The sequence below is a fragment of the Dromaius novaehollandiae genome, chromosome 6 (assembly GCF_036370855.1).
Source record: "Dromaius novaehollandiae isolate bDroNov1 chromosome 6, bDroNov1.hap1, whole genome shotgun sequence".
NCBI classification, from domain to species: domain Eukaryota; kingdom Metazoa; phylum Chordata; class Aves; order Casuariiformes; family Dromaiidae; genus Dromaius; species Dromaius novaehollandiae.
In genome coordinates, this window is record NC_088103.1 from 11,113,966 (window position 1) to 11,141,225 (window position 27,260).

At 37.8% G+C, this 27,260-nt stretch overlaps 1 protein-coding gene across 1 annotated transcript in view; it reads left to right on the top strand.

Moving 5' to 3' along the window:
- The window catches only part of CTNNA3 (catenin alpha 3), a 572,729-nt gene that overhangs the window by 43,490 nt on the left and 501,979 nt on the right, over positions 1-27,260 (top strand). Inside the window, exon 5 of the mRNA XM_064513677.1 lies at positions 7,788-7,907. Within this exon, the coding sequence (XP_064369747.1) occupies positions 7,788-7,907 (120 nt within the window). The remainder of the gene's footprint in view (positions 1-7,787; positions 7,908-27,260) is intronic.

Genomic DNA, 27,260 nt, shown 5'->3' on the forward strand with positions numbered 1-27,260 from the left:
GGTGTGGGTCTGCCCCCTCCTGAATTCCTACTTCTCAGGAATTTCCCAGTTTGACTTCTGCTGCAGGTGCCCTCTCTGCTGCCTCTTTTTTCTCCTGTCCTACCCAGTGTCCTAGAAAAGTCTCCACAAGCAAAGCTTACTCAGTATATTTGAGAGAGGGTGAGTAATTCCCATCTCTTCCAGAATGTCCACCTGATTCAGAGCACAGTAGGAGTAGACCCTTACTGAAGTCTTAGTGATGACAGGGCAAGTAAATATGCAGCCTTCCTTCCTGCTGCTCAGCCACCTTCTTCTTAGCAGAGGCTCTTGGGTCGTAACAGCAAAGGCAAACCGTATCCATCTATGTACACTCCAGCAAAAAGAAGAGAAAGCAACAGAAAACGATTGGTTGCCCTCTAAAAACCTAGCTCCCTGGGGGGAGCTAGTTTTAACATCTCTTGAAAACTGGGTGTTGGGCAGATGCATACACCTGGGAAAGTGGATATCGGCTTTTTCCTGGTGAAGAAAAGAATCAAGGGAAAGATTTCTAGAGCCTGGGAAAAACAGATTTAGGCAAGAGTGGTATCTGTTTGATTGTCTGAGATGGAATATAAGCTGCATCATGTCAGGTTCACAAAACAGGAGAAAATAGCAATGAATGCAAATTTATCTGGACCCACATGGTTCTAAGCTTTATATAAACTGTTTACGCAACGCAGGTATAAGGTGTGTGGGGGTGTTTTAAATAAAAAGGGGGATTTTTTCTGGGTTGGTCTTGCAGATATTTTTAACGTTATGAAAGATATTTATATACTTGAACTATGTTTTTCATAAAAATAAGTAAATGAAAAGCTATGAGATAATTTCCAGATGAAGAAAGCTGTAAGCATAAGGCTTAGGAAGAACTGTGGTGCAAAGGTGATTTATAGAATAGGTTCGCAGGGAAGATATTAAAAGCCAGAAGTACAGCTGAGTTTTAGAGATCAGTATTATGTCTTGTAATGAAGAGGTTTGAAAGTTATTTTGAAGAAGTTGGAAAGTGGGTTATTAAAAAAGCAGACAACAGTTTTAATTTTAATTTGGACTTTGTAGATGTCCACAACCTCTAATCAGGGCCTAGGACTCCCTTGAGGTAGATCAGCTTTGAACACCTCAAGGAGTACCATTGCTAAATTGTTTCTTTCTGAGTAGTTATTACTATGTTTTGCTTATACAGCAACACTTACTTAGATTGAAGTGCAGTGTTTAAAGGAGAATAACACTGAAGTGACACTGAAATTTTCTCTCATGAACAGTAATCTTGGAAAGTAAATTCTAGGCTGACCTTGGAAATTCAGTTTCTCTTGTCAAGTTATGTATTAGTAGTATAATAATGAAGCCAGTATAATGTACAGTGGTTCATCCGGTCAACAATTATTTGTATCTCAAGCATGCACAGATCATTCTGATCCAGAGAGATTTATTTCATAGCATTTCATAACTTGCTTTTGCTTTGGGAGGCAGAAATGAAATGCTCGCAAAACAAACAGCATCTGCTTTATGTTTGAAATGCACATCTTCAGACCTTCTTAAAATGAGAGCAAAATCATGTGATATTTCCTGAGTAGAGGAGGCTGTGTGACCTCCTCTCCATAAACCTCTCCAAAGAAGCAAGTCTGAGCCCATTCCATTACAGCAAAGTATTGGAAGAGCAACTATTTTTCATAAGTATGTGTGTTCAGTAATTGGAATTTGAGAGAGGTTTTTTATTGGTTCTTTCAGCCATCTCTTCTGGTGATTTAAAATAGTATGTTTAGTGTAATTTAGTCTTTTAAAGCAGCAGTACATATTAAAGCAGGAAGGCATTTTTTAAATGAACTGCTTCTTTATGTCAGAATGGAGATTAAATTTGCTTCTCATGCTTAATTCAACTCCTATTCATCCATATTAAAAGAAAGAGAAGTATTTTACAAATGAATAAAACAGTTCAATGCTGTTTTCCTGCCCTGCATAGTGAAAGATGATACTGATATTTTGAATGGCAAAGGCTTTTTCACTACTGCTCTAGACAAATCGGAAAAGAGCCATTTCTCCTTATTCTTAAATAACAGACTGACTTTTGCAGAATTGGCCCTCAATCTGAACTAGGCATATAGAATGACAGCAAGTAAAGGATGTGTAGTGGACCAGTTGATCGTGTCACTGTTGCGACTTAGCTAGGTTCCTAAGCAAGCGACATTAAAGCTATGTGGTTTGTCAAATGACATCATTCACAAACCGAAGAAGCAGTGTCTGCTGCCTCCCATATCTGTTTCTATTGAGGTTGTATGATTATTACTACGAATAAGACTTTGTACTCCATGTTTAGTGTTACCTCCTCCTACATCTCCAAATTGTAAGCAGTGAAGAACATGGCACTAAGTATATATGATCTAATGTTTCTGTGGCCTGGCCTTCTGTCTAGATGTCAGCAGGCTGTTGATTTTCATTGCCCATATTGAGGTTCTGAGGCTTGTCAAGGAAATCCTGTTAAAATTGGAGTGAATCTAGTCCATCTTGTATTCATGTGCTTTTGAAGAGTGTGGCCTGAACCAAATCCTAGACCAGAATGCTTCAGAGCCAAATGAGATATTGACTTGAACCAGCCAAAACCTCAGACCAAACCAGACAAGTTCAAACTTTTCTAGTGCAGAAGTTATTTCCTTGGGATTCCAGAAAGGCTGCTACTAACTGTGGTTGCAGAGTAACGTTATCAAAGTGTGAGAATTAAATTAGGCCTTACAAAATCAGACAGCAACTGCCTTTAATTCCATTACTTATTTCACAAATGCTCATATGAATCAGCTTGCTTGCAACAGCTGAACAAGGCAGCAATAGTAAACAATTAAATTAACTTTTTTCAGAAAAAAAGAAGAGCAGAGCTAGGCTGCAACATGTAGAGACTTTTAACAGTCTTTATGGAACCGGAGAAATTAATCTCAGTAGAGATCAAACATGGTAAATCCTAACAAGTATCAAAATTTACTTTGGTTTCCTATCAGAACATTATGCAACTACTCTGTTTATACCTCAGCCTCTTCTCTTTGAACCCTTTGCCTAATTTTCATCACATCTGACAGAAGTGCAGACGTTCCCAAGATTCCTGAAAACAGGCAGATGGATAGTGGAGAAAAAACCTCTACTTCAGAAAAATAAACTACATGATGAGCTTACAGAGACACCAGAGGATTCTCAGGTGGCCATTATAAATAGCTTGACTGTAGCAGAAACTTCAGTTAGAGCTCGCATTTCTTTTTTTGATGTTACAGTGAATCAACTGTGAGATAATATTTATAGGAAAGTATTTTTAGGACCATTTATGGGAAATTTGGTCCTGATGCTTACAGAACTACTTATTTATTAGATGGAACCACGACCACCGTCCGAGAGGAAATTGCAGGCTTGTACCATACCATTCAGGGGGATCATACTTGCAGAGAGGCCATATTAGTAACCTTTTTCTGGTCTATCCACAGTTTGAGACTTCATCACTTTCAAAATTGTGGATGGTATTTGTTGCTTCAAGATACCTAAAATGGGACTGTGGAAGTTCCTCCCCTTAATCTGAGGCCCCTGTCACGCGTTTGTTTGCTGTTAGGTAAGCATTTAGCCTTCATTCAGCGATGTCTTGACAGTGCCTGCTCAGTTCATAGACTCTGATGTGATATCCACCTTGTGTTTTTTAGTGCCAGGGTCCTTGGCTCAAGTTTTACAGTTGTTGCTTTTGTTTTTAATTACAGAAGGAATGCTGTAATGTTCATGAGCTTAATCGGTAGAAGAGCTTGTGTGTTTTGAAAAGTTACACATTTATCTATGCTGTATCTATGCTATGAAGGTATCTCTGGTAACTCGACAAATAGTAGAAGCTCTTCAGAATCACTGAAATGCCGAGCTTCCTTCTCTACTTGCAGTCACGTTTTCCTTAGAGGAAAAATCAGTCCAGGTATTCATCCAGTAGTGGCACAGAGAACAAAGTAGTAAATCATTGCTGCTTCTCGGCTTCCAGAAACTGTGATCCATGTACTCTGAAAAAGTAAAAGGCAAAAAAATGAGCTGCTGGAGATTTTTTTTTATCATTATTTACATTTGGTTATAAGTGGAAGAGAGGAAGTAGTTAGTTATGGAGCACTAATATTTCATTTCTAGACAAAAAACTTTGTGAAAGAGTTTTCTTTTCCCTCATTTAAAAATGAGGGTTCATACTAGTAGCAGAATGATACTGAAATATCCAGATGTGGGTTTTAACTTTTAAAATGTTCTGATAACCTTTATATGTCTAAAGCAGATTATTCTGAATTTGTACTGATGGCAGCGAAAAGAGCATCTGTCTGTTCCTTTTCTTAAAACTAACTTTTTTATTTATTTTTGGGTTAAATTAAAAAATAATGTTTTTGTTTTCCTCCACATCTAAAGAAAGACTTTTTCCAAGTGGTAGCTCTTGTGACTATTTCTGACCCATCTGTTTTATTCAAGTACATTAACTTTACAGTTACACATTTGAGTTGTATTTACTCAGCCTCACTCACTGGTTCCTATACTGTTATCTCTTTCCAGAGAGCCAAATGCATTTTTATTGATGTCTGGGTTGCTTCAGGACATAAGAAAATATGTGAACTTGTCAGTAGAGTTCCTGTCAAAGAAAGAATTGGAGCTATGGGATTAAGTAAATCCATAATAGGATAATGATTCTACTACACGTACTATTTGTGGTAGTCTAATGTGTTGATAAAAGAAACAGTGTTCAAAAAAAAGAGTGCACCTTATGTCCACTTAAAGAGTGAGTTTGGGAATCATTAAAGGCCCCTTTTCCATATTACTCAGCCCCATAATAAAGTGTGGAAACATCGGGATAATTTCTTGAAGTGTGTCGAGGTTTGGAGTTGAGGTATGTGCTGAACTTATATAGATATGAGCAGCCTCTTGCTTATTTGTGTAGAGGGAGCATTATGCATAGCAGGAGCATTATGGATAGCTTTTGTTCCACTTAAACCGTACTCGCATCTGGCTTGCAAAATGTAAATAAATCACTTCCACCCTGTGGAAGACCCCTAGAGTATGAATCTGGAAGTATTGCAAATTCAAGGCTTTCAGAGTGGCTCTAGCAGAGGTAGAGTCTGAAAACAACAGATCCTACAAAGGGTGGAAGATAATGAAGTTAAACAGAAAAGAATAAAGAGTCTCTCAATTTTGTCTCAGTGCTTATGTTTTCTCATACATGTTACAAAATTCAGTGCAGTCTGCTTCAGGTGGGAAAACTTTCTTTTGTTTTTCAGTAGCAAACATTTCAACTGCTACTGGAAAGTCTCCAGTTAACCTTCAATGGTGTTGAAAGACACTGGAATCAGGAATGGTAAGATCCATTAAAAATGGATCACTGGCGTATATTGTTTCTCAGTTACGAGACCAGTAAGATTGTGAAATAAAGGCTGCAAAACATATGGAAAACAAGAAGTGGTAACTTGCTTGAAGATTCCAGGATGTATATCTGTCTGTTGTAAATTGCCAGCTGAAATCCAGTTGTCTGTTATCCTAAAGGGGAATTACCTAGTGGCTATTAAGCAGCATATACAACTTGGGCTTGATGTCAGTCAGATGCTCGCATAATAAGACTCATACTGTGGAGCAATCCACATCCACAGTACCAGCACTAGCTGCCAATTCTGTTAGGTTTTAAAGAAAGACTGAAGATGAGTGAAGATTTTTTCTTTTTTTTCTTTCCTGCTCCTATTGTTTGTTTTCCCCAATTCTACACCCTTTCTAAAATGACAGTCATTGAATTGGAAAAATGAACCATAGGAGCAGAAAAAAAGAAAAAAAAAAAGGAAAAACAGTATACCACTTTACAACCACCCTGCAGCTGTCATACTTGAGAGGTGAAGAAAAGTATTTACAGGTGGGGAAACAGAAAAAGTCAGACAAGTGATTTGCTGAAGGTAACCAGGAAGCTTTAGTAAAATCAGATACCCAACCTTGTCGATAGTTACAGTTCAGATTCCCTAATGCAGGACTGACTGACTTTAGTCTCCTGTTCTAGATCTCAAGCATGGGTGAGTAACAGAGTGATGGGAAGGCTATTTCCTTCCCTGTGCATCATTTCATCATCAGTTGAAGAGGTATAAAATGTATTTCATCTTTTGGGTCATCATATACTAGCCCCCTGAGTGCTTTCCAAATCAGTTATACACACTTGTTGATGCAAGATTGGACGACTTAAGACCATTTAACCTGCTTGTGTTTTGATTCGCTTACTGGAAGAAATGTGGCTGAGTGTTTAATTTTTTTTAATCAATAAACCAATTCATATTTTCTCACCATCGTCTTTTAAAATGTGCTGAATAATTTGTGTAAATTGTTCAAATGCAGTGTTAATACTGCTTTTTCTTTCTTTCTTTTTTCTTTTTCTTTTTCTTTTTTTTCCTGTTTAGCATCAGTTAAATACTGGTTTCAGTTAGGATGGAGTAACTATACTATAAGCATGTAATATGTGGGAAAGTAAAAATATATTTTCAAGTTGAGAGTAATCTGAAGTATATCTCCTAGAAACAGAAGCTTCATAAAATTGAATTTGTAAATGCTTTTGATTTTTGTTTAGCTGAAATCTTTCTTATTCAAGTATTTCTATCTTGCTGGTATTTTATAAACTCACGAAATTGTGTAGGAAATACTTTTGCAACATTGTATCAACAATGTAGCAAAAATCTATGCCAGAGTTTAAAGGAGGAGAATGCTATTTCATTTAAAACAAAAGCAGAAACAAAATAAGTTTCACTCACTGTCACAGTCCTCTTCACCAGCACTAGAATGTGTTGTGTCCAAGGAGTCCATCTAACAGTCAGGCACCATCATGGTTGGGTCCAGGTGTTAGGCCGGGGATCTGTTTTGATGACGAGGGGGACAAGAGACACCAGCTGTCAAGTCCTCCTGTCTCTTGGGTTGTTCTTAGATTGGTGATCCTGTGCAGGTTTCAGATAAGCCTTTTGTATCGTTTTGGAGCTGATGGTCATCAGTGTCTCCAACCTGACCTGCCTCTGTGAGTTATCAGGAATCATCACTGTTCTTTGTCTCCAATTCTGGGTGTCAATGGAGTCATGCCTACTGCAGATAGATGTGCAGGAGTCTTTATGATCAGCTAATCTGGTTGCCACTAACATAGGCTATTCTGAGAGCCATTTCCCTGCTGTGTGTTCCTTTTGATGTCTCCATGCCCAAATGTTTCCCTTCATTCTCCTTTCACACCATTTTAGCCTTTCTATTATAATTCCCTACAGTTTGATTGATATTGTTATTCTCTTTGAAAAAGTAACAATACCATTTTTAATAATGGTGTACATATGGAATAAGTATTGAATTTTAAGGTTTGATCTAAAACAAATTATAATTAAGCTTGTCACAGCTTTCCTGCAAGATGTGATCACTTTGCCCAAGGTGAGTCTCCAGTTTTGCAAATTACTCTTAAGTAATTAGCTTGATAATTTACTGTAATTTACTGTAGCATGACATGGGAAAAGATCTAACCGTTGGAGATTGGCGTGGTCGCTAATGTTGTGTTTAATGTAAGTCTGATCTATGAAGTTAATTAGAGGATTTAATTAAATAGGGCATATGTACTATGCTTTGAATTCTGGAACTGATTTCAAAACAAAATGGCAAGCATGTGTTCATGTCTAGAAGATGGTATACTAGGAGATAATGCAGCTCCATAATATTAGTATTTAATAGAATAAAATCCTAATACAGCAACAAGTACAACAACTGTGTGAATGACAAGATTTCTTTCTGTCCCATCACAGTTTCAAAGAACATTTGAATCACTAAGAAATGTATCCAGTAAAGCTGATCTACAGAAAACCTATCAGAAGTTTCGAAAAGATCTGGAAAATCTTGATTATTTGGCATACAAACGTCAACAGGTAAGAAATGGAAGCTTGATAGGAAGACATAGAGTACTGAGTATAAACACCAGGTGTGGGAAAAGTGATATATTTCACAGAGTTATTGTTCTTTCAGGACAGTTACATGCTTCATGTTATGTGGTTGTGTAAGCCAGTAGGAAGGGCAGAAATTATTTTTAATGGAAATTATGTTGGACTGCATGGCTTTTTTTTTTATTTCTGAACAGACTGGTCCCTCTTAGAGAAGGATACATGAAACAAGTAGGTGAAACATAGCAGACTATTAAATACGGCGTTAACGCATAATAAAATATTGGGTTTTTTAGATTAAAGGGCATAAAAATACTTGGATTTTTTGACTTGAAAAATGAACTACATCCATAGAAGTTAATGGAATCAAATACTGACTGTACTTGCAAACCACGAAAGTTTTGTTCTTTAGAAGTGAACTTACAAGGCTAGATTACATAAAACTTAAGAGTGTATGTGGTCTTTGACTCATGCTTGCAAGATCAAGCTTAAATCTAATTGTTAGAATGTATATAATCTTAGCCCTACTTGTTGTCACTTATTCATGCCTTTTGTAAAAATATCAGTTCTCATAATAGATCTTCACTTATTTTTGTGTTCTTGGAGAAACAAGACTTTGCCTCTTTCACAGGTATGTAACCCCATTTCATCTGCGTGCTATATGTGCGGAGGTTGGGGGAGTGTTTTGTTTTATACATTTCTGAATTGTGTCGCCAGGTGTCAGTGTCGTCAAACACTTCTCTTGCTTGGTGGCTGCTCACTTCCAGTCGATGTTTACATCAGGTAATTGATTAGATTGTTAGAAAATTAGTAAAGGGCTGAGGGGCAGATGGTATCTGAACACAGGAATATCTTGTTCTTGAGTTAGGGAGATCAGGGAGCAATTTGCTTGGGTGAGATTCACTGTGGTGGGCACCCTTTTCCTGGTTGTAATATGGCGTGGTTCTTTGTGTCCTCTGACATGGGCTGCCAGCAACCAAAAGACAGTGTTTCTACTAGCAACTAATACTAGTTTTAGCTTCTAATGTGTTCGTGTTATCAAATCACATAATTATGTCAGGCATAATAAATGTCACATCTGTAAGGTCTCAGAGAGCATTTCTGAGCCAAGAAAGTGGTAATTCCTTCTCAGGCTCTCGCCATATTTTTCTTGGGAATAGCTTGCTTTAGTCTGAATTCTCATTCTTAGCTTTGCAAAATTCCTTGTTATTTCAAGCAATACGTGTCTAGTTCTGTAGAAGACTGTGAAATGTAGGATGTTACCAACACATAAAGCAGGGCATCTTTTCTCCTGTTTTCAGGTCTTCACTACCCTCCCCATCTCAATATTTGGCACTTTCAAGCATTTTGAGAATACTGACATCCTTGTTTTGTGTAAGGCGTGCAGATACCACCCCATACTGTTTCTGCTATCTTTCTGCTCTACAGAACTGTATTGGCAGAAGCTTTTGCATTTAGAGGTACTAAAAGTGTGTTAGCTTTAAAATCATTTCCTGCTTTCAAACACAGAACAGAAGATAGACTTTTTACTTGGGTGTGCATGTTTCTAACATCTTCTAAAATGCTATTCAAATTTTAAGAAAATAAACTAGGCAAAGGCTGAACTTGTAAAAAAAATAAGAGACTGGAGATGTTCTCTGTATCTTAGTTAATTTGCATTGTATACCTGATCAGTTGTTTTATGGTTTGGGGAGTTGTTTTTCTGAATAGTACTTTTTACCTGGTTTTGAGATGAATATGTCATTGAGTATCAATAGAACTTGCTGCAGAATCTGCCGAGAGAGAGCTTTGAAAAGCTGCCATATCTATCAGCTATAGAAAACACTCTGAATTGCTTCCTGCCTGGGAAAGAAAATGACCTTTTTGTGGAAAGATTAAGGTTTAATTTTTTTGGAACATGCACAGACCTAGATTGGAACTGAAGCTGTTTAGAGTTTAAGGGATGTTTTTTTTCTGAGTTCGTGGAGCGGCCCACCTTTAATCGATAATATTTTATATGCTCTGTTAGATTAAGGAAATATTCATAGCCCTGCTGGCAAAATGTTGAGTCATTCCATCTGTTTGGAGACAGAACTAGCAATTGTATACAATATGAGTATGAATCCATTCATGGTAAAGTAAGAGTTCTACATAGTCAAGTATTGACTTGCTTTTGCATGAAATACAGTTGTCTGCTTCTGCCCGTATTTCTTAGACATGAGACATAAAGTGTAATGTAGCAATGTAATTTCTCAGTGTTGAAGTTTTCAGGACAGATGGAAAATTACAACTTTGTCTTTTAAAGGATATTTAAAATGGCCTGCGTTGATTCTGATTTCTAAGTATGGAACAAACCTTCTGTGTGAGTGGTGGAGGTATACAAGAGACAAAGATGTTGTGTTGATTTATTTTAAGTCATTTTTTAAGTGGCAGTTTTCAGAATGAGGTAGAAGCTCTTGCGTTTTTAGATGGCAAGCAGATTGCTGACAGAAATGCCTCTTTAAAATGGGCAGTGAGCCTATGAATTCAATTCTGGCTGTCTTTTATAGAAAAGAACTGAAGTTGTTAGCATATGTTGGTCAAACTTCTCAGAGCTTTCTGAGCCTGACAAACTTCTCAGAGCTTTCTGAGCCTGATTATGCAATATGTAAAGGCTGAGTAGATGTAGTATGAGCTGATGTAGAACCAGTCAGGGTGCCTAACTTCTCTGGTTACTTTGGTCATCGTGGAGGAGGAAGATGGGAATTTCTTGGAGCAGGAGACTTCTGTATTTCAAGCCTGAAATATATGGATAACATCCAATGGTGAGGTTGAGAAGGCTGAATAATGCTCTTCATGATTTTTCTGTGTCCCAAACACAATGTGAAGCGTTGAATCACATCTGTATGGCAGGTCTAGCTGCTGTTGCTGTAACCATGGGCTGTGATGAACTCCCAGAGTATTCAAGTCTACTCCCTAATACATTGTTGCATATTAGAACTTCCTTCTTAATATTGGTTAATGGAAAACACCTGTTCCTCTCTGCAGGTTTGCCATTCTTTTCTGAGTGATGCCATATTATCCAGTTACCTGGAAGTATGGCTAACTCATGCCAGATGAAGATAAAATGCAAATAAAATGTTTACACTCAACACTTGAACATAGGCAGACCCTTTACAAATGTTCATAAAAGATGAAGGTGAAGAGATGCATAGGATCAGCTCACGTTCAGGTTGTGGTTGCATGGCTGCTGCAGTTGAGGTGCTGGCTGCTGCAGACCAACCCTCAGCCCTGGCCTGGGCTTCGTGTTACCATGCATTTCGTTTTGCCGATCCTAGCATTTGTGTGACCCTGCATAGAGCTGTTTCGGTGTGCTAAACTGGCTGAAAATTACTTGCTTTTTGGTAGTCTCATTATTTTGCTGCTCACTTAGTGGAAGGCAAAGACATCTGTCTTTCTCCCCAACTGTGCCTTCATCCATATAACTTACAGAAGACTTTTCTGACAGACACATACTAGGGATTTCATCTTTTTGCATAACCCCTGGGGTGGGTATACCACTAGAGGGGCATCTGGGATTCTTTCAGATTCCAGGGTTAGCTACACTCAACTCGAGAGAGCATTATTTGTCAAGTATAAGAATTTATTAGAGCTAAGCGATTCTACACATATGATGGATGCTGGACAAAACTAAACAATTAACCCCAGACAATCTACAAGTATAACAAAGCTTAAAAAAGTATAGTAAAGCTAGAAATATAAGAGAACTAAAAATAGAATACACATATCAGACCTCTATGGTTAAGCCACGGATGCACAGTACAATGACCATTCTTGGATGCATGGTACAGTGACTGTTCTTGCCCTTTCCTTGTCCTTATGGGCTACCCCTCTGGTATAGTTTTCCTCGAATTATTTTCACCACGCTCGAGCTGTGCCGGGATGATTCAGGTTCTCCTTGGCAGTTGGCATCAGCGGCGTCCCCACTGATGGGTGGGTTGTTAGGTCCGCAAGCCAGCTGATGTTGAGTCTGAGTCCACACCAGAGCTGTGTGGCTTACTTTCTTTTATCCTTCCCAGGCTTAGTTCATTATCCAGTCAAACAATGCCAGACCATGGTTATACAACAGAACCAGTAGCTTCAGCTGATAACAATATGATCAACAATATGGTCAACAGGGTGACCAACAGATAACAGTATGCATGGCCAACAAATAACAGTACGTATGGCCAACAAATAACTGAGTGCAAAGTTCCACAGTACTTAGATGCTTACAGTGTGAGTCTGCGGTATCACTTCTTTGCTGACTAGGTTTGCCCAGCACTCATGGGGTCTTTTGAGGGTTACTGCAACCCCACAGTGTGGTGAGTCTGGCCGTGGTGCACCTGGGGTTCCTAAACTTTTGGGGAGCACCCCAAAGCAAACCCCTCTTCTATGGGCTGCACCATCCTGAGTCCCACGCTTGCCTGTGGGGTGTCTATCAATAGGTTGCATCCGTTAGAAAGAAATCCAATTTGGCCGAGCATGTCTGTTCATTGCCAGTCTCCCATTTTGAAGCCTTCCAGGAAATTCCTGTCTCCAAGAAATGTACTTTCTGTCTTGTCTAGGAGATAGTCTGGCAATTCTTTTTAATTAAAACAAGTTTTTCATTTCCTTGCTACTGACCATCATCTCTGATATTTTTCTGACCAAGAATAGCTCCTTGCCACAATGAATAGTAAAATTCTTCTCTTGCCCTGTGACTTACTAAAATGTTTCAGAGTGAAGTAGGCTTTACACTGAACACTGTTTGCATCAGCCTGAGTGTTAACACAAGTCTGTAATATAAATGTTTACATGGGAGAAGCATAGGTAGTTCTTATTGGCACTGAAATGAGATCAGACAAAATAGTTGAGCACTTTGGGATGGGAGGGGACTTAGTGATATAGATCCCAGCACTCTTTTTCTTAGGATACTTCAGTAAGTGCACATTACCTCTTGTCTCGTATGGGATCCCCTTCCTATTTGAAGGGAAACTGTCCGGATCTTGTTAAGCTTGAAGAGTACTGGTTTAAGCTTGTTCATTATAATAACCTTACTGTAAGGTCATTTCAGGAGCATTAGGCAATACTTGAAATAAAAATGAAATTATAATCTAATTCAGTCTATTTAGCACCTGTTAAACTCAAAGATTTTCACTGCTGCTGATGTTCGTAGTGTTAACAGTTCCTTTAGGGTGCCTGTAGCGGTGCTGGCTGCAGTTCAAAGACTCAGTTTCTGCCAAGATGTTTCCAGCAATATGGCAGTCTAAGAGTTGACAATGGAAGTTTAGTACATGCGCACACACAAAAACAGTATCCCATTGTAAAGTGGTATTAACTTAAGGATTAATTATTTGATTTTCATTTTATGCCCTCAGGCCAATTGTGTGTCAAAGGACTTAATTTATGCGAAACTGTACAAGTTTTCCATTTTTAAGTCATTTGGGGATTACTTCCTGATCATTGTTGTCTGCAAACATGTTTTAAAAGGTTGCATAAAAAACTGAAGTTGTTAAGGGCTTCATCAGATAAACTTATGGGGCACACAGTAGTTTACTTTAATAAGGGAAATAATGCTTCCAGAGGATGGAGCAGAGCCCTTAATCTGTCTTGCTTGAGAGCAGTGCATGATTATCAGTACTGCAGCTGTCTTCATGGTCATACAGGTCAATTTTACATTTTAGAATTCTTAATTTTGGAATAAGGATTTGTTTCTACAGTCAAACAGTACTTTGTTTAAATGGATTAAATGCACTTTTAGTCTAAATTTGATTGTTCACTTTGGTTTTTAAGGTGCTGTTATGTTAAGCATGATATCTGTTCACCAAAATGCTCTATTGCAGAAATTGGGGCCAAGTTTTCAGAAGAGTTTATTACCTATAAACTGTTAGAGAGCTTTGTTGTGTAACAAACTCTTTAAGAAGGATGCTGAAAATTGAGGGAGTTCAGAGTAGAGATGTATTATTTGTTATCAAGAATTTCCATTATGATGGAAAACTTAGGGAGCTGAGATGCTGTAGCTTCTCTGGAAAAGTTTATGGCTTAGAAATATCATAAATAGAGGTATTTAACTAAATCTTCATTCTAGTACAAAGAAGCGTGATAAGAGCTGGAAGTCAGAAAAGTTCAAACTAGAAAGCAGATGAATGTTTTTTGACAATTAACTGTTGAGATGGTTTGGTTAAGAGATGCAGTACATTTACAGCTACTTATAGCCTTTATATCTTTGTATATCATGTCTGTAAAAGACATGCAGTAACTGAGATGCAAATTAAAGGACAGGAATTGCTAAGGAAATTTTTAGGGCTTGTGCTATTCAATGAATGTGACTAATGATTCATGATTTCTTCTAGCCCTAACTTAAGAATGATAGAACTGTTAATTGTGTATTCGAGGGTTAAAGGAAGAATTATGCATTTTGAATTGCCAGCCTGGATTAATCAAGGGGTGAGTTTTCTCACTTCGTATTTACCACTTTGTCACTCTCTCTTCCTCTGCAGGGCTGCATATGTTAGAGTTCTGGTTTAGGAATTTTCAAATAAATCCTAGGGGAGTTAAGCACTTGACTCTAGAGTAATTTTAAGGAGATGTAGGCACTTGATTCCCATAGGCTTCTTAGAAAATCCCTTTTTTTCTTTCTTTTGTTAATATTTAGTCATTCAGAAAATATAAATGAGAATATTCTTTGCGTTTCCAGAATTCTAACTCTTATCTCCTCTTGACATAAGATCAACTCTCAGTAGTGTTGGTTTGTAATTAGAAATCTAATTTATTTATGCATTCATTTACAAAGCAAACAACAAATCAATCTGAATAGTGAAGAGAGTATAAAATTATGACAGTTCTATTTTCAGCCATCTTGATAGTTCCATGATTGTAGCTCTGCCATTGCTTCTACCTGTCCAGTGTGTTTACATGGCTTGCTAATGGATGAAGAGGTTTTGCATCTCCCTGCCTACCCCAAAGTGCTGTTATTGTCCTGTGCACAATTTTTGTCTTGCATTCAGAGTGGAGGCATGGGAAGAATTTTGTATCTCATCAACTTTGTAGTTGCATGCAACCTAATTTTACAACTCAAATCTTCAATTGGATTTGCCTTACTGTAGTGCTAGTCTTGCATGATTTTAAGCTGCAAGTAATTCACGTCTCCATGCATGCGTTTCTTCTGCGCATGTATGGAAGCCAGACCTTTGGGAAAAAGTCATGCCTCTTCCCTTTGAAAGAGGGAAAAATAAAATGACAAAGTCAAAAATGAGACAGAGTAGAGAACTTCTTAAAAAAAAAAAAAAAAAAAAAAGTTGCCAGATTCTGGTTTAAGTAATGACACGAGGCTCATTGTACAGAGTTCTGATCTACTCACTATGCAACTCCCTGGGGAGCAAGGGAAGTATTCTTTTCCTGGTCTTCTCATGGATAACACTCCAGTTTGAGACTCAAAAGTAGGTAAATAGACGAGAGACTTCGGGGGGGGAAAACAGGAAGTGTACATTTGGTCAGATTTGCACCTGAGATGCCTGATACTTGTCTTGCAGTTAATGCCAAAACTCTTATTGATATTAATGGCTTCAGAATCCAGCCTCATGGTAGTTCAATGTGGTGAGGGGATAACAGCAAAAGTTGATGTTAGTAGGTAGCTAGTGTTGTTAGGAAGAGATATTATAATTTGAAAAGGGTATTGACATTCCTGCTGAAATTATGAACATTGTGAGAAACTGAAGAGTGGATGAGGTTCCTCTTTTGGATGAATAAAGTTGTATCAGAGACTGGAAGAGGAACCTTTTGCACTTAAATGCTTTTTGCACAGTTGTGATAGTTGGATGAAATTTAAGGAAATGGGGAGGTATTTTTTTCCCTTCCAAATATACAAGCAGAGAGAGTAGTGGGCACTCAAGTCCTACTGAAAATCCAAGCATGATGGTAAAAGCGTAAGTGCCCTGCATGCCTTTGAAATGTTCTCCTGTGAGCTAGTGTAAGTTTGTTTTGTAATTTGGGGGCAACTGACAGATTTCTGGTTCAGCTTGCATCTGCTAGCATGACAAAGAAAGGAGAATTATGAGAAATAATCATTTCCTCCTTTCATATAGTCTGTGGAGGATATAAGTAGTATATGCTATATAGATATAAAAATATGAAGACTTGAATTATTATGTGAGGTCAGTGTGGCAAAAAGCCCCCGAAACATTATCTTGGCATTGATACTAGGAAGGAAATGAAACAGAGGGAGTTCAGAAACAGTGTAATATTTTTCAGGAATAAATACAGTTGCTGTAATGTGATTGAGACAGATGTGTTGGGTTTAAACAAACTGCGTCTCACTTCCTTGAGAAAACAAAAAGGGACTTCTAGGGTGCTTGGGACTTGAGCAGAGGGCAAAAAAAGACATTTTATTTTTGGCAGATTTGCAAAATTTTGTCTGTCGCTTTTTCTACAAAATTGAGTGTCTGCATACCATTTATCTGAGCCCAAAATGTTGTGGTTTGGGTAAAAGAGTTCAGTGTAGTTGTGGCTCTAATAGGTGTATCTAAAATCTCTTGGAAGCCAGGGCTGGATGATATCTCCAGGAAATTAAACAAACAAACAATGTAAAATTGAGTAAAACAGTAGGAACTAAATGAGGTCCTCATCTGGGAATTAAATTACAGCAAGAACTAAAGAATATGGCTTAAAAAGCATGATGTAACAATCTTGAATAACCATTCTGAGTGTGCCATGGGGGAGTTTAGCTGCACCACTGATTATGTACCTGAATATGTGGTATGGTACCATGTATGTTTCTTATTTCAATTTTTATATGTTGGTGTTGTGTTTGAGATGTATCTGGAGGCTGAGATCAGGACACTGTTGTTCAAGCTGACTAGAAAACAATATATATATTAAAATATATATTTTTATATATATATATATAAATGAAAAATACTGATACTTCAGATGGTATGCTTATTCTCATGAAGGACAAAAACAGAACTAATGAAATGTAAATGGGGACAGAGTTTAAAGAGAGAGGGACTTACTGGTGCAACAGTAACTGATAATATGACAATTGTGGTGTTCTTTTAGGCAGTGATGTCCTGTCTAGGTTTTAACAAAGGTGGATTTTTATACAGCAGGAGCAAGATCAGCCTTAGAAAGAATAAATCATATGGGGGTTCATAGTTCTTGATGTTCCAGGGGAGTTTATTCCAAAAAAGGAGTGAAAGGTATTTGTCAGGTGTACTTTAATAGTTAGCATCACTGGCAAAGCAGAGTTAAGTGATACAACTCTTTCATGTTGATGCTAGATGAAACTGTGGTGCACACTGAGCTCCCCTTTCAGTTTTTAAAAATAATGATTGATTACCCTGACCTGATTTCATTAGCTGGCAATCACCCATGTCATCCTAATGAATACCAGTCCCACAATTCCTCTGTGCTATGGTTAGCAGAGCCCCTAGTCTCTTGTTGCTCCCCAAATACTTGCAAATTATGACCAAAAGGACTTGTTCCCTAGCTAAGACCTTGTGTAGATGCAGGTTTATGAAAGCTCGGCTCTACTGCTCTAATTGCAGTTGGGGAAGTTAGAAGGAGGGGTGGAAAAGGAAGAGGCAGATTTTCAGTGATGACGCAGACAAGGTTCCAGATGATAGGTTAAAATGGACACCTTTAGTTTCACTCTGCCTCCCCCACTCTTCAGCAGCACCTCACTGGACAGCTGAGTACAACTAGGGAAAAATGTCATTTTGCAGATAGGCTACTACAGTTTGAAGTAATAGTAGCTTTTTATTGGATTTCAGGTATAATCTGTAACAAGGTATGTTTTAGTTGTTTAGCCCTAATCAAAGATGTAGAAAAGCACAAAAACATCTCTGATACAATCCACTTTACAAACAGGGGTGCTTTTGCTGAACCTTTTTGCTACAGCTTCCATGTTTGTTCTCAACAATGGCTTGGGATATGGTTGTTGTAACAGTGTGCAAGGTTAATAAGCGTATTGTAGATTAGGCTGCATGATGACTACAGCAGGATCTTGGGTAGCAGAGAAGATTTTTAGCTGTGGAAAAACAGTCAAATGAAACTACTAGAGAACCACTCCCATAAGGGCCAGTATTAGGACTTATGTCCTGGATATAAAACAAAGGGAAATGCAGTGCAATTTTGGGATGATAGAAAAATTCAGAGCTGGAAACCTTCAGTACTAGGATGAGAAGCAAAGTAATTTAGAATAAATTTGATGAAATAAGTCTATGAGCCTATTCCTTCAGCCTTTTCTAAGGCAAACCTATTGCTAAAGTGCTATTGAATTTCCTTGAGCAGAGACTGTGAGATCATGCACTCTACCCTAGTGATTAGGATCTTTAAAGAAAAAATATTCTCTGAGCTGCTGAAGATGCAGTGACATTAACTAGACTTAGCTGCATATCATGAGAATCCAGGCTTAGAGAGTGGTTTGACAAAGTGACTACTTGCCATTCTTGCAATGATGATTTTTTCTAGACAAAAAAATTTGAGTTCCCCACTTCTGTGAAGAAGACAGAAGCATAAAGAGAATCTAATATAGAGGAAAAACTATGAGTGGGACAGATAAAGCATTTTGGAGTTGATTATGTGATTTAGTCTAGAGTAAAGGTGAAATAATGTATCTGTGTATTAAAATACACAAAGGAACGGTTCTGTGCTACATAACCTAGACTCTGAAATGGCAGTCATTAAGTGTGACATTTCTCGTATAGATAACTGCTGGAGTTGGTTGGAATTATTTAATATGAAGTTGTATTTGGACTTTCTTTCTTAAGAGAGTGAGACAGACAGACTGGCTGACTCCTACCACAGAATAGTATTTTCTTCAAATTCCGATTAAAGTTCCTATTCTGTTTGTTTCATGAGGCTTAAACTAACATGGTCTAGTGAGCTAGATATTTATAATTTTGGGGAAGGTGTCTCTTCTTTTGACAAAGATTTTTCAAAGTGCTTTCCTTTTCTGGTCCACTGTAAAATGGAAAAAAATCCTGACACATCTGGGATGATTTTAGAATTAGAAGTGGTCAGCAGCATTCCTGTTGAATAAATATAGGAGAAATTAATGTGTTGCTTTATCAATGTTATGCCTAGTGGTTTGAAATGAATTAATTACTGTAAATGGATGGCTGTTTAATTTGATTTAAAATAAAGATGTCTGTCCAAGGATCTTGGTGCACTGACCATTGGTAGTAATATAGTAAAATCCCAACAGCACTGAAGTAATCACTTTGGTGTGATTCGGCCAGCTACTGAGACTCCCTTCTTTGACCTCAGAATTAGGAAAAGCGTACTTTCACACCTCCAGATGCTGCTATCAAATGGGCATTTTCTGCTGAGGACTTTGGAAGGCACCATTTGAACTGTTTCAGCATGCTCTAGTATTTTGAAGTCCACCAAGAACTACAAACCACCCCACTAACTTTTCTGAAACTTGTTCAGCTTTGTTTCCTTCTCATAATAGCCATGGCAGTCTGAGTTCACTTGGATGGTCAAGGACAGTCGGTGTGGGTCTCTATGCTGGGATATCACATGGTGCCAGTAAGCAAGTACTTTATTTCTTTGCTGGTTTATGTGTGTCAAAATGCAGTCCCATGTTCTGGCTTTAACAATAGTTTGAGCTTGAAGTGGCAAAGGCACAGAGGTACAGAGAAATACACTATCAAAGTGCAGAAGATGCTGGTCATTTCATGAGACAAGTTAAAGATCAGTTTACCCCATCTCTAGTACAGGTCCAAAAAGCAGGCCCAAAATGTGGCAAGCTTCTGTCTGCTAAGCTGAGATGGGCCTTTAGCCATCGTCATTGGTGGAATATCTTTAGTTGTTTGAGAGATTACTTATTTGTGTGCTTGTGACCTGAGGCAATATTCAAAATACAAAGCATGGCTGTGCTTAGACTGGTGTCCAGACTTCTAGGAGTAGAAAGCATCTTGCAATTCTTCCGTCAAAATGAAGCACTGAGGAGGGGATGTTAAGGTAAGTCAGAAACAATTGGGTTCCAGGTGAGTTGGTTCTTTAATGTACAAAGGCTGATAAAAAATGCAGGTGATGGAAGAAAGTCTTGTATAGATGCTACACAGCCTCAGTCATTTAGAGAGGTCTAATCATTTGGCATTTTTCCTTATTTTGGTCAGCCAAGCCCTCAAAATGCATAGGTCTGCACCTAGCAGGTGGGTTGGGGAGAATGCATCATGATAGTTGTCATTTCCATCAAGAAGACAGGAAAGTTGTTTGCAAATTTTAAATCAAAATGATCTTTCATTGGGAGATTCCCGTTAATTGAATCTGGAACCTTGCTAGAGCTGTGTGTTTTTGTGAAAGCTTGTTGGAAAAGTTTCTCAGGTTTAGGATGTAATTTGTTGGGGGGAGAGGGGAGATATTCACGCTAGCGCACTGACTATAGGCTCCCAAGTTTTTGGGAGATTTCAAATCTGACACCTATCTAACTGAACCTGAATTTCCCACTCCTAAGTGAATCTTTAGTCCTAGGTTGAAGCAGATCCTTTTCTGGCCGCCTCTAGTGTTCAGGCCTTCTATTCTGAAGGAACATCTTCTAAAACGTCCCTGATCTCCTCACCAGATCTGCCTAAGTGTAACAGGACTAATGCTCTAGTAGCTTCTACTGCTTTTAAGGACACTGCACTGTGTGTAATGGTTGTCACATACCTCAGGTCTGATCAGATTTTTCATTAAGGATGAGGGATGCCTACGGCTATCCTGTGCATGCAGCTGTCATAAGTCGCCATTCCTATCTTCCTATATCTGGCTTTGCATCTGATAATATTTAAAGGTTTTTTTTAAGTATAAAAGGAGAAAGGGGAAGGTGGGAAAGAAATTCTCCAGGATTTGAAAACAATAAAAAAGAAGTTGCCCTCCTGTCAGTGAAAATCGTCTATATAGAGCTTTCAAAGGAAATAAATTCAGAATTTTTTTGTTGAATATCTAGAGACACCTAAATCCATGGTTAGATGCAAAAATAATTTGTGTTGTTTTTATGAAGCTTGAGTAACTTGTATCTCCTTGTTCTGGATGGGGTTTTAAACAAATTTATCTGGGAGTGAAAGGTGCACTTTCCTCATTTCTTATTTCTGCATTGCAGAGAGGCTGTGGAAGTGTTCTTTCTGACAGACAGAAATATGTGTAGATACTTCCAGCTCTGACCGCTGTTGTATTTTATAGGGGAACTTCTGTGCCTTTTTATATTGTTGATTCACATGGATTCTTGTTTCTGTTTCCTAGATGACCTCCGAATGGAGCCATCAGGTACAATATTGTAGGGCTGTAGTCTTCCTGGAAATTTTACTCTGTTTATGAAGTTAACACAAATCTTAAGTGTGATAAACACGGAGAAGAGGTGGGTTTGTCTCTGTTCATTCATAACCCCATATATTCATCTGTTTCTCAGACTCGAAAAATTTGATTTAAGTTCAGGTAGTGTTTTTTAATTGCTGAATTATGTAGTTAATCAGCGGGGGGTGGGGAGGGTTTAACTTACTGGAATAGATTTGTATCTATTAGAGGTACTAGAACAGTGACCATTCTGATCTCTGGAGATTGTGATGCATTGTTTTTAAGAGGCGTCAAATGCTTCAGGAGAGTGAGGGTTGAGATTGGTGAAAATTCAGAAAATAAAAGTCCTATTCATAGTCAGATGATTTTTGGATTTAAAAATAACATTTATTGTTAGCCTCTTCTGCAAAAATGTCTTTAATTTAGTATTTTATTAGCTTTATAGAAAAAGATTTTTTCTGAAAATAATGATACATAAGGGTCTGTTAAAGTACACTGAGAAACTCGGAGAAGTAAAGTTATGAATGACGCATAAGAAGAATAGGAAATCTTCAATTTGCTGGCATAAACTGATCATAGTGCAGGCAATATATCAATGGGATAAATACAAAACTAATGCCCTGGAATGTATTTCAGGCAACTGATGAAGACTTGGATAAGCTTTTTTTTTTTAATTTATTTTATTTTTTGTATGTAGGAATAACATACTAAAATTTTACTAGTAATAAATTTCTGGATCACTCAGTACAAGATATCTTAAATTTCTGTTTATCTTCTTTTCTGATTACATTTGCAGTCTGGTTTGTTTTTTTTTCTTTTGCTGCAGCTATTACGTAAACAGAATTCTTGTTGGTTTGTCAATAAAATGGTCTGAAGACCTGTAGGCAAATCATTATGGATTAAAAGCAATTTACTTAAGAGTGTATTGGGAAAGTAAAATATATATGGGACACAAATTATAAAATGAAAATAGTTGAACATAGTGGTGAAACCTGGAGTGGCCATTTTAGATGTACAGAAAGCAATAGTTAAACTCTGTAGTACTTTCTTCCAGGACTTGGTGTGCTATTAATTCCCAGAGTGGTTTTAAAACAAAACTGTGAAACATGAAACCGAGTTGAAGTCATGCTATTTCATTTTCTTGTGCCTCTAGTAGGGTAGAGGTGTCTCAGAATCTAAATGAATGCTCCATAGATAGCCTGAAGCAAGGGGCCTACGACAGTGGCTTTCTGTGGGGAGCATGGGATGGAAGAAACACGCGGAAGGATTGAGTTGTGCTTTAACATTTCCAAGCTGGCATTAATCAGAGCAGTTCTCAGGCTTTTTTGATACATGTCACAGCCAAGACTTACCCCTCATTGCTCCAAGGATATGGGAAAAATAGAGATGCTCTGTCCTTTTTTCCTGTTTGTGTGCATTGTTTTTCTTTTCCTTCCCCGGAACCTTGCAACCATAGCCTTTTGGCCTTTCCCTTAGTAGTGATTCCATTCCTTCTGCTAGTGTTAAGGTCATCCAAAACATGTTGTATGTGTCTGACTTCCTGTCATCCAAAACATGTTGTATGTGTCTGACTTCCTGAGCATGACCCACATCAGTGTTCTCTTCCGTAATTTCCTAAAGCAGTAACTTGCAGGAGTACCGTATGTATCTCCATGGAGAATTATTTTCTGAAGTCCAAATGATGACATGAATTTCACCACCAGCTGACTTTGCAGAAACAGTTATCTCTTCTGATTCTATGGGAAGAACTTGAGAAATTCCTCTTTCTTTGTGGTAGAAGAGAAATTGAAAATCATACCGAGTTGGTTTTTTGTTTTTTGGGTTTTTTTTTTAAGAGGAATTATTAAATTAGGTATTTGATAGTTTTGGTCTGTGAAAGTATCATTATCTTGGCTACAGGACATGTTTTATGATGTCTTCAACTAAATGGTAAAATATTACTCTAAATAATCAAGATCTCGCAAATTTCTTCACGAGGCTGTACTACTGCAAACACACTAATGTTGATGACAGATACTTTAGTACTGAATTGGCAAAGAAGAGATGACAAATAAATACTTGCTGTCTGTTTTTATTTTCATTTAATTCTGTGGAAATTAATGGATGGGAATGTCCAATAGAATACGACTATTTACTGTGTCAAGTTGCTGAAATACTTTTCAGTGCTTCCATTAACCATGACAAATGTTAGTGCACACACACAAGCTATTGCGTAGTATAATCTAAGATAAACTTTTTCATTTTCCATTATGTTTGTATATAGTGGCTGCAATTTTGGTTCAGGTGTGTGGATTCTTGAACTTTGACTTTTTAATGGCAAAGGATTTTTCTAATATCTCTTTTTTAAAACTTGGGTGCATCTTTTCTAATTTAAATATTGTACAGTATTGCCCCTGTTCCTGCACTCAGGCTTACTATCTGATTTTAAAAGGGTACTGATTCTGCCTTCTTTTGTATGGAAGAAGTAATGAAGCATGCTTTATATGAATCAGGAAAAAGGAGGCAGTTTATGTGTAGATTATCTCCATGGTGGCAGAAATAAATGTCAGTACATTTTGGTATGTATTTAATTCTGAAGAACAATCACTGTTTTAGTGAAATTAACTCAAAAACAAACACTAAATTTCATCTTTTAAAACTGGTTAAAATATTTTATGTGAATTACAAGACAAAATGGAACATAAGGAATGGACAAGAAGATAATAAAATTCTAGATATTTCAAGAGTCAGCAAGCAAAATTAACATTTAGTTTAATATATATGAAGATAGACTGGAATGTTGCCTAATCAAAGAACAGCTCTCTTGATATAGCAGATATAAATTTCAGAGGAAATTATTTTTGATGTAGAATGTAGTTAGTAAAACAGAGATCACTGGGTAATACGTACCCATAACAGGGAATTGCCAGTTTAGTGTGAAACATATTTCATCTTTAAATATTAACATCCATCTTTCATTAACTTGGTGAAAATAAATAATTGCAAAATGAAATCGTCTACTTTGGGCAAGTTCATCTAAAAGCACTAAAACTAATTGTCCTGTGATAGTCTGCAGTGAAGATAATTTTTCTCAGAGTATTATATTCTCCTCTTACTTTTTCCTATTCCCCCCCCCCCCAAAAAAAAAAACAACCTTTTTTTAGTATGTTTTTAATAGTTTCTTAGAAGAAAGAGGGGAAGCAACCCAGAGTACCGTTGGGTCACGTTAGAGTTCTGTGCCAAATTACAAAGAGTAGGAAAGATACACCTCCTGGCTTTCACCTTCTCTCCACCTGCTGCTTTAACAGGACAAGGTCTGTTACACTGGCTTCCATTTGCCTGGGGGGAGAGCTCTCATTCCGAGTTACTGCACCTTTTCCTGTGCTTTGTAAGCCTAGAAATAGAAAGGCTAAAGTTCTGCAAGCTTTCTGTTAAATTGCTGGGGGGTTGGAGTTTTGATTTTTCCCCTTAAAGAGCTTGTGGGGGGGAAAAAAACCCAAACCTTGGTTATTTGGAGAAGAAGCTGACTTTTTTTTTTCTTTTTTTCCCTTTCTGTTTACTGATAATAGTCTGACTGGACATGCAGTTTAGATCAGGTGTGACGGATTCCAGTACTACTGGTACAGATGAACATGAATTTTCACTTGAATCATTTGTCTGGCTCTGTGTAATGTCATAAACAGGTAGGACTGTGGCTGTGGCTGAAGAAAATTTCAAAACAAATTTAAATCCTTCCTACTGTCATAAATATTTGTGGACAATCTATTAAAAATGATACATTTGATTGTTGAATTTCATTATAAAACAAATTTTTAAAAGTCTTTCATGGAGAGTATTGAATATTTTTGAATTTAAGATGTACAGCTATTTTGCAGTTTTAATGCACCATGATTCCTCATAACTTGGCTAAATCACCTGTAAAATCTTCTGCTTCCAGAGCAGGACCATGGTGAGGCATCCACTTGCATATTCAAATTCTGAAGTATTTCTTAAAAATTGGCAGCAGGAATTATCTAGGCCCAGCTTGAAAACAGCAACAGCACCTTTATTTAAAAAAACAATAGCCTGATGAGCTAAATAGTCCTCTCTTGAACTAATAGCCCCAAGGTGAAGGTAGGACCATCTCTTCCATTTCAATGTAGCTCATAGATTTAAGTAAACCAAATAGGCATTATTCTTTTCAGAAAAAGCTAATAAAATAATGCATGCTCAAGAGCTAATCCTTCAACTGTTTTTTTTTTTTGTTTCTAAAAGGCATACCTTAAAATGATGAAACTCACTGATGAAAGCCCACAAAGGACCTTGTTTAATTACATCCAGATCTTTCCGTTAGATTCACCATATGGATCTCAGAAGAGCTGCCTAAATACACTTTTGTCTGTGGTGCATAAATGTTGATACTGCAGGCACTTTTAAATGCATCCAATTCCCTTCTCCATGAACTTGACATTGCACCTACCACTTTAGGGAAAAGAAAGCACCAACAAGGGCCAGCATGCTTTTTTGGACTGTTGTCAAAATCTTTTGTGAAGCCTAGTTCAGGCAGAAAAAGTTGTGGGTTTCAACTTTATATGGAAGAATTGATATTCAGTAGTTTGCTGTGGCACTGACAAGATGGTACTGTTACCTGCAATTGAGTTGTAGTTTTTCTCAAGTCATTTGGTTGCACTTCTGCCTCTCTTGGTAAAAGAGGTCTTGAGCATGAGACAACAAAGAATCAGTACAAGCATCTACAGCTTTCATATACTGATAAAGAAAACCTACTGGTGCTCACGTCCCTTCTTCAGTAAGGAGAGATATTGCAAGTTGTTTTATGAGGAATTTTCATGAGGAGCATCAGCTACTACCACATGTGTTTTGGTTAAGAGGCAGCTTTAGTGCACAGCTCATCTCACCTCACATTTTGCATCCCTTTTTTTTTGTTTGTTTGTTTTTTTTGTTTGTTTTCTTTGGTGTATATGATGATCTTTGAACTGGACCTTGGGCTTTTCTTGTAGTTTAACAGTCTCTTTTCTTCAATGTTGAAATAGTTTCTAAGGTCTCTGGATAGCCATACTGCTGTGATAGCTATATGTAAAAAATCCCTCCTTAAAATTATCAAAATTGCCACATCTGGAGCTTACAAGAATGAAGGAGTAGACGTAAACAGTCAGCTTTCCTGATGAAAGGACAATCGTATGGGAAAAGGTAGGGGATCTATGCAGGAATTGTGATGATAAACACAGCCAAAAATTATCTCAGAAAGGAGGTAAATTAGTGAAAGTGACAGAGTCTGCAGGTAATACAAAATTATTAAGGACTATCCAACTGTCCTTTATCTACAGTATTTATCTGTATTCTTGAAAGAATAAGAAATCCATCTATTTTATCATGGAGATAACTGATGTGATTAGCCAACTATGGCTAGTACCTACTGGGACGGTACAGGATAGACCCTCTCTCTGAGCTCAGTTCTGCAAATATAAAGTAGCACTGACAGTATCTGCTCAGGGATACATACAGTGGTGAAAATGTATAGGAAGCAGACTGGAGGGAGTGCGAGGGAGAACACAGATTCCTATGGAGCAGCAGAGCCTTGTAGAGATATTGGGCTTCCTAGGGAGCAGCTGTAGCTGGAGAGAGATCACCTTTCGTGGAGGAAGATGGGACAATGCACTGTATTGTCCCAGACTCCTGCTCAGTTCAGAACTCGGGAATAATTGAAGTACCATCGCCTTACAAGTACAAAGTTGTGATGATCTTGTTGAAGTGAGAGGCACCTTGCTTCTCTGGGTCTACAGTGTACCAGACGACTGGCAGTGTTTTACTTCGGGGCTGGTTCACAAGGTTCTTCTGAGCTCAAGGTGGTAAGGGCTGTTGCCTTGCTGAGGTATAAATTGGACTCTTGCTTTTGTTCAGTATAAGGAAATGGTGATGTGTGTAGCACCCGCATCTCGTCTTACTTTGAATATTTAGCATCTGCAAAACAGCCCCATCCAGAGCTGTTTGCATATATTTGAAGATCTGTGCTGGCATTAAGCCGTTGGTTCTAATACTGTATTTAGTAAGGCTGTAGTGCCATTCTGACTCCGTTTTCACCCTTCATGTGCCTAAGAAAAATAC